This window comes from Globicephala melas, chromosome 11 (assembly GCF_963455315.2).
Source record: "Globicephala melas chromosome 11, mGloMel1.2, whole genome shotgun sequence".
Classification (NCBI taxonomy): domain Eukaryota; kingdom Metazoa; phylum Chordata; class Mammalia; order Artiodactyla; family Delphinidae; genus Globicephala; species Globicephala melas.
Window position 1 is genome coordinate 79,933,557 of NC_083324.2, and position 7,874 is coordinate 79,941,430.

The following is a 7,874-nucleotide window of genomic DNA, read 5'->3' on the forward strand; positions in this document are numbered from 1 at the left end:
TCATCCTGGTCTCCTACTCCTGGGTTAGTTCACTACTGTCCACATCTGCTCCAAAGCAGCCCCTCTTCTCATAACTATAATAATGGCCACTAGGGAAAATACACCCACTTTGTGCCTATTCATATTCTTAATTCTTACAACAACCTTAAGGCCAGTTGGCCCATATTTCAATTAAGGAAACATTTTCAGAGAAGTTAAGTAGCTGGCCCAATACCTCATAGTTGATAAGTACCAGAGCTGGAATTTAAACCCACTTTCCTCTAATGCCACTAGATGATAATATACTCTTTTTGCTACCCCATGTTTCGCTTCTATCTCAAACGCACCTCAAGTCAATAAATAGTTATTGAGCATCTACTAAATGCCAGGTGTAGCTGAGAGTTTTCAAGTTTCATTCCCTGACCCCAAGGCCCTGGCTCCATCCCTCTATCCCTGCTTCCCTTTCTCAGAAGCACCCACTTCCAAATATCTGTCTCCCTCTCCTCTGCCCATTCTGCCTCCTTCCCATTACCTCTGTCCCCCATTCTAGCCTGTGATTAGCAATGCAGCAGTATTCCAGGTGGGGCAGTAGGCATGACTCACTCTTATGTTACTTATAAAGGGTAAGAGCCAGGGCTTTGCCATCCATCAACTGCACAGTTATTCCTGACTCAATGGCAGGTCACCCTGAGCCACAGTTGAGTATCCCCCAACTTCCTCTTTGAAGAGGAAATGTAGAGGCCTCTGAAGAGACACAGCTGTATAAACAGACACTTCTGGGGGTGAGGGGTAGCTCCTCAGAGGAGATGAATTTAAGAATATTTATTAAGGGAACTCTTGTACACTGTTGGTGGGAATGTAAATTGGAGCAGCCACTATGGAAGACAGTATGCAGGTTCCTCAAAAAACTGAAACTAGAACTACCATATAATCCAGCAATTCCACCCCTGGGTATATAGCTGAAGAAAACAAAAACACTAATTTGAAAAGATACATGTACCTCCATGTTCAGAGCAGCATTATTTACGATAGTCAAGATGTGGAAGCAACCTAAATGTCCACCAATAGATGAAAGGATAAAGATGTGGTGTGTATATATATATACACACACACACACACACAATGCAATGTTACTCGGCCATAAAAAAGAATGAAATTTTGCCATTTGCAACAACGTGGATGGACCTAGAGAGTATCATGCTTAGTGAAATAAGTCAGACAGAGAAAGGCAAATACTCTGTTATCATTTATATGTGGAATCTAAAAAATAAAACTAATGTATACAACAAAACAGAAACCAATTCATAGATGTTGAGAACAAACTAGTGGTTACCAACAGGGAGAGGGAAAGGGGGAGGGGCAAGATAGGGGTTGGGATTAAGAGATACACACTACTAGGTATAAAAAAGATAAGCGACAAGGATGTATTGTATAGCACAGGGAAATACAGCCATTATTTTGTAATAACTTTAAATGGAGTACAATCTATAAAATATCGAATGACTATGTTGCACATCTGAAACTAATATAATATTGTAAATAAACTATATTTCAATTAAGCCCCTACTGGGTGAAAGGCCAAGTACTAGAGAAACCACAGAGATACCATGAGGAAAAAGGGAGGATGTGGTCCTGTATACTCGAGGAGATGATATTCCAGCGGGGCAGAGACACAACAAAAAGTAAACAAATACGTAAAATGATTCCCTACTGTGGTAAGCATTAACAAGAAAACAAACAAGGGGCTAAGAAAAAGGTTAGTGGGAGGTCAAGAACACAGGTCAAAGGAGGGGAATGAAGGAACTTGGTGATCTTGGGCAGATAGGGATGATATGAGGAGAGCTGGAAATGGAAAGGGGCAAAGACCTTTCCCTAGGATTAGGGCAGTGAGAACACGTGCAACTGCTGGTCTCAGCCCCTGGCCCTTTCTGGCCTTAACTCATCCCCCAGCTGTCACCCCTGCACCCTGTCATTGACTTAATGATTCACTCTCAACCTTCCCCAGCTTCCTGTGTGGCAGGGAGGGGGTGGGGCAGAGCCCTGGCTCTCTGAGTTCTTCTCTCCGGTTCTTCTCTTGGTCCCATTCTGACTTTGCCACAAAGAAAGGTCTCTCTGTGCCGGGAGGACAGTGAGGATAACTAGGTCCAGCTGGAGGCCCAGATTCCAGATATAGAAGGTAGTGTGAAACAGGATCCTGACATCCCCTTCACTTCCCCTCCCCTGCCTAATGCCCTGGAGAAATTTTCCATCATAAACAAGTTATGCATTCCTAACCTTGGGTGACTCTCCCCTTCTCCCACCAAACAGTTTTCTTCCATCATCACTCTCTCTCCCATCCCCAGTTTATGTCTGTGTGAGCATGTGAGCCTGTCCACACATGTAAATTGTCATGTATTTATGTTGATCATCGTTTAGTGTGCAGGTTGCCTTGGAATGAGGGTGTAGGTGGGTGGGTAGGCTCACTGTGCTTGGGTGTAAATGTAACGATGATGGCAGATGTGAAAGGGAGGTGTGGGAAAGGGATGTGTCTTTGTTTGTAGAGGAGGTGTGTTTTATGCCTCATCAGAAAGAAGTGTATAATGCTGAAAGTTGCTAGTGTGCTTAAACAGGAGTGGTGGGTGTAAAATAAAGCAACATATGAGCCCAGGAAGCAATAGTATATACAGCAATAATGTCTCTATTTATAGCCCAATTGTGGGCCATCCCCTTATTTGCAGCCCCACACATCCTTGGCTGAGAAATGCCCTTAGGTGTTCTTTGTTTGGTGTCTGTGTAAGACTTGTCCCAACTTTTCTTAAGAGGTTATAAATTCGTATGTGGGATTTGAAGGAGTGTATGCCTGTCTCAAAATCTTGGGGTGATCCAGCCAGTGTATGTATACTATATGTGCATTTTTTAGTTCTGCATTTTCATCTTTCATTTATCAAGATTATTGAACAACTAGTACGTGCAAGGCACCCTGCTAGGCTCTATGGAAGACACAGAGACATGTGTGACACAGCCTTTAATGGAAGAGGTCAAACATGTTCTCATCCTGTGCACCAGGCATAATATGATGTGGTACAAAGCCCTGTGGCAGATGCACTTGAAATGCATGGAGACAGCTTTGGTCCCTTCATGCTCCCTGACTCTAATGCTACCCGTCTTATCACTAAATTCTGGTAATCTTATGCTAGGAATGTCTCTTAAAGCCACCCCTTCTCGTGTTCCCAGTGTCATAGCCCATTTCAGGCCCTTTCCTCCTACCCAAACCTCTCCAATAGTATCCTGTCTCTGCCTCAGTGTTTCCCCATCCAGAGCATGCTCCTTGTCCCACTCAGTTCCCAGCTTTGAACTTGCCCTCCTTTGATGTCATTCCATGACCCACAAGCTCCACAGTCTAGAGTCAAACCCCGTCCCCTGGCCTGACAGCTAAGCTCTCCTCACTGCCTAATTCCTTTCCAGCCATCGTCACTTCCCACTGTTGTGGAACCCAGATTTGCACGCCTGATGCACAGTGAGGCCAAACAAACCGAAACATTGGGTTTGGGGCAGAGAAAGGTTTATTGCAAGTGCCAAGCAAAAAGAACAGGTGGCTCTTGCTCAAAAACCCCAAACTCCCTGATGGTTTTCAGGGAAGAGTTTTTAAAGGCAAAATTCGGATCCTCAAGGACTATGTCATTCTTTTAAAGGTTGTGCCCTGCCCCCTTCCCTCCTGTTTATGATGAGGATGAGAAGTTGCCAAAAACTGCAAGTGCCAGGGCAGAGCAATTTAAGGAGAGGACCTAAGGGGAGAAAGAGCTTGGCAAGTCCTGGGAACTGAAAGGAGGAGGCCCTGGGTGGCTGGAGCACAGCACAAGAGAAGAGGGGTAAAAATGAGTTTGGAGAGGAAGAAATGAGATTTTGAAGATACTGTTATGGAACAAGTTCATGTGCCCAGTGCACAGTGAGGCCAAATAAACTGAAACGTCAGAGTTTGGGGCAGAGAAAGGTTTATTGCAGGGCCAAGCAAGGAGAATGGGTGGCTTGTGCTCAAAACCCCCCAAATTCCCTGACAGTTTTTTGGGGAAAAGATTTTATAGGTAAAATTTGGGGTGTGTGACTTTCTTCTGATTGGTTGGTGGTGAGGTAACAGGGTGGTGCTCCAGGAATCTTGTACTCAGCCTGAAGTTACCATCCTCCAACTGAGTGAGGGACTTAGTTCCTGTAGAAGAACTCAAAGATATACTGTTATGTATATCCCTTGGAGGAACCAGCCCCTGCTTTATCTGCACCATTCTTTTTTTTTTAAAGTTTTTGGCTGCGCTGGATGCACAGCATTCAGATCTTCCCGGACTAGGGATCAAACCCACGCCCCCTGCAGTAGAAGCTCTGTCTTAACCACTGGACCACCAAGGAAGTCCTGCACTATTGTTTCTCGACTACTCCTGTTTCTGCATTCCCTTCCTTCCCTAATCAGCAACTGTTTGAATCTGTCCTTTGGAACCCAGGGAAGGTCTAGGAGGGACACGGAAAGGCTTTGGTACCCAGGAGGGCCCCACAGGGTCCAGCTGGGTTTCACCACTACTCCATTACAGGAAACTTGTCCTGAGATTGTTTTTCTTGTGATTCCCCAAACACATCCTGTACTTTTCCAGCTCAAGGCCTTTGCTGATTCCATTCTCTTTCTCAGTCATCTTCCACATCTGACTCTGTGGTATCCCACCCACCATTTAAGGTCATCTCAAATGCCATTCTTCCTGGATGCCTCATGTGATTGATTAGACAGACAGGAACAGCAGCTCTATTGGTCTTCCATTCCATACTTAGTCTTCCATTTTCTTAGAACCTGATGTGTTTGCTTTAGATAAAGCACTTGGCTCTCTCGGCAGCATACATGCTGAAACCTACCTCAGTACTCAACAGTACCTTTTAACAGGGTGTCTGGCCCTGTTGAGTGCTCAAAAGATGTTAAATTCTGTGTCCATTGTAAGGTCGGATCTTAACAAACGGCACCACGAAACAGAGGAAAGCTTCAAGTGAGCTTTATTAGGGAGCGCTCCCGGGCGAGGTTCTCTGGTCCGAGAGAAAGGGGCCAGAGAAGTCGCGCCTGGGCGAGGGTTGGGCAAGATTTTATAAGGGAAGAAGGGAAAGGGGTGTGGTGAATCTGGGAGGGCGCAGGGTATTCCTTATTTGGTGGTCTTTTCGGGTATCCTGGGGGACCGTTATTCCCACCCCTCGAAAGGTAGGAAGGCTGGGCTGGGTTCAAAGTCCCCAGGTCAGTTCCTGGAACTGGGTGGTCCGGAGAATTTCGGTCTGATGCAACCTGTGAATCTGATTGTGTTCCCCTGCCTCGGGCCAGTTGGCCTTACATCCATGAGCAGCTTTCTCTAAGGCAGTTATGAAAATGTGTCAATTCTCTCTTGTGTTATTATCATTACCACCACATTTGCATAATGTCTCACAGTTTAAATGTTCTTCACATAAACTTAAATCCAGATGGCTGCTAACTTCTCACCTTTGTATTTTGTGGTCCTCTGCTCCAGCCACGTATGAACATTTCTGCACATTGCTGGGTTGCCCCTGTGCAGTCTCTGCACCTTTGTTCTGTGTGGGTGTGATGCGCATATTGAAGGCGAGCAGAATATGCCACCCCCAGATGTGCCACTTTGGCATGTGAATTATTCGGAGCTGAAGGAAATCAAGACCCCGCAGACAATTGCCTAAATAATTTAGGTAGGGGGCCTGGCCCAGAGATAGCTTTCACCTGAAAGACTTACCTGCTTAGCAGGGCAAACACCTAATTAGCAAACATCTGCTCTTCTCACCTTCCTGTGAATTACCCACCTCCCCTTCAAGCCCCAGGCCTCTTTCCCATTCCTTAGCTGAAGATGGCATGTAAGCCTCAATTGCCCGACTGACTGCCTTTGAGTCTCCAGTCTTCATGGGCTCCTGTAAGTACGCAATTAAATTTGTTTTCTCCTGTTAATCTGTCCTATGTCTAATTATTAGACCAGCCAAAGAAACTAGAAGGAAAGGAGAAATTTTTCCGCCTCTACAATGTGGTGTGTGTGTGTGCTTGTGTGTGTGTGTGTGTTGTGTGTGTGTGCTAAAGCAGGCAGGGTTGTGTCTGTCTGTGTGTGCTAGGGTGTTCATTTCTCTTAGGCATCTTGGCTATTTCTGTAGTGACTTCTCTCCTAGGCTGTGTGTTTTCCATGTTTCCTACAAACTTGTGAATGTGCACCTGTAACTGTGGTTCCTTGACTTTGCTGGGTCAGTATTGTAGTAGGATGGGCAGACTTCCTTATGTAAGCCTTCCTGCCTCTCCAGAGATGGGGCTTGTGGCTGAACCTTCTCAAACTGTCTGTGAGCCCCTCTCCAGCAGCCACATGTCCCGACATGTGCCCGCAGTCCGGAATTTTACCCGCCTCCACTCACAAATCACACACTCACGACACACACTTAGGCGCCTACGGTTGCACTGGCCAAGTCTCCACCCCCTCCCTTTGCTTAAACTTCGGAATTTCCAGCCGACCGGCCAACCGCTCCCAGCAGCGGGTGGAGTTGAGAAGGGCCCGCCCAGTTCTCGGGGTACAAAACTAGCTCTGCAGGACTGCGCGGCCACTTGTCCTTCAGCTCTGCGCACAATGTGTCACTCTCGAAGCTCCCTCCCCACCATGACCGTCCTGCGGGCTCCGACCTCGGTCCCCTCCACCAGCCCGGGACCCCAACGGGGCTCCGGCCCCGAGATCTTCACCTTCGATCCTCTCCCGGAGACCGCGGTGGCCCCCGCTGCGCGCCCCAGCGCCTCCCGCGGGCACCGAAAGCGCAGCCGTAGGGTCCTCTACCCACGAGTGGTGAGTGTCGCCGAAGTGGACAGGCCGGGGGAAGAGCAGGGCGAACCGCCGTACGCCGGGGCCCCGACCTGACCTGTTGCCTTTGTTATCTCCCCACAGGTCCGGCGTCAGCTGCCAGTCGAGGATCCGAACCCTGCCAAAAGGCTGCTCTTTCTCCTGCTCACCATCATCTTCTGCCAGATCCTGATGGCTGAAGAGGGTGTGTCGACACCCCTGGTCCCGGAGGACACCCCCAGCGCGCAGTCCCCCGCGCCCACCGTTGTGCCCCCGGTCCTCGAGCCCCTTAATCTGACCTCGGAGCCCTCGGACTACGCTTTGGACCTCAGCACTTTTCTCCAGCAACACCCTGCCGCCTTCTAACCGGACTCTCCACACCCCCAGAAGAATCTGAAAAACCAAGAAACACTGGGTGTACCTGGTGGGAGAAAGAGCGTATCCCAAACTGGGACTCCCAAGGCAACTCGCACTCAGAACACTACAGCGGAGATGCCAGCCCGAGCCTGGGAGAGACAGGCACCGACACGCCGGGGCTAGGCCGGGTGGCAGGAGACTTACCCGGCTAGGCCGGGTGGCAGGAGAGCGTCGTTATTTCTCATTGCTCCTAATAATATTTATATGTATTTATGTGTGTCCCCCTAGGTGATGGAGGGGTGTATGTAATATTTATTTTAACTTATGCAGGAGTGCGAGATGTGCTCCTTGCTGCAAATGCAGATCTCTGGGTATTTATTGGGCTCTGGGGGATTGGTGGAGGCCGGCGCCCAGAACTGAACGAGGCTGGGAAGAGGGATGGAGGAAACCCGGGTCCGAGAAGGCGCCCGGGCTGGGAGTCAAGGACGGTGGTGGGTCGTAGTAGGTTTAGCAGGTGACATACTCAGCCCTCCAGCATCTCAACTCGCGGGTCTACTGTGTGAGGCTTCGGCGGACCGTTGAGAATAAGGTCCTTGGCCTTCGATCTCCTCGAAGTTGCCCCCAAGGGGTGGCTGCGGGGTCGATGGGCTGTCAGGGGGTGGCTATGGGGTCGCCCGGTATGTTCTGTGAACACAAATAAACTTGATTTACCGTCAGCAGTCATGTGAG

General features: G+C 48.5%; 1 protein-coding gene across 1 annotated transcript; it reads left to right on the forward strand.

Annotated features, from left to right (window-relative positions):
- Nucleotides 1–1,372: 1,372 nt before the first annotated feature.
- IER3 (immediate early response 3) lies at nt 1,373–7,857 on the forward strand. Its single transcript, XM_060308845.2, has 2 exons — nt 1,373–6,794; nt 6,894–7,857. Exons 1-2 carry the CDS (start codon nt 6,174–6,176, stop codon nt 7,152–7,154), a joined length of 882 nt encoding a protein of 293 aa, XP_060164828.1. The 5' UTR covers nt 1,373–6,173; the 3' UTR covers nt 7,155–7,857.
- The last annotated feature ends 17 nt before the right edge of the window (nt 7,858–7,874 follow it).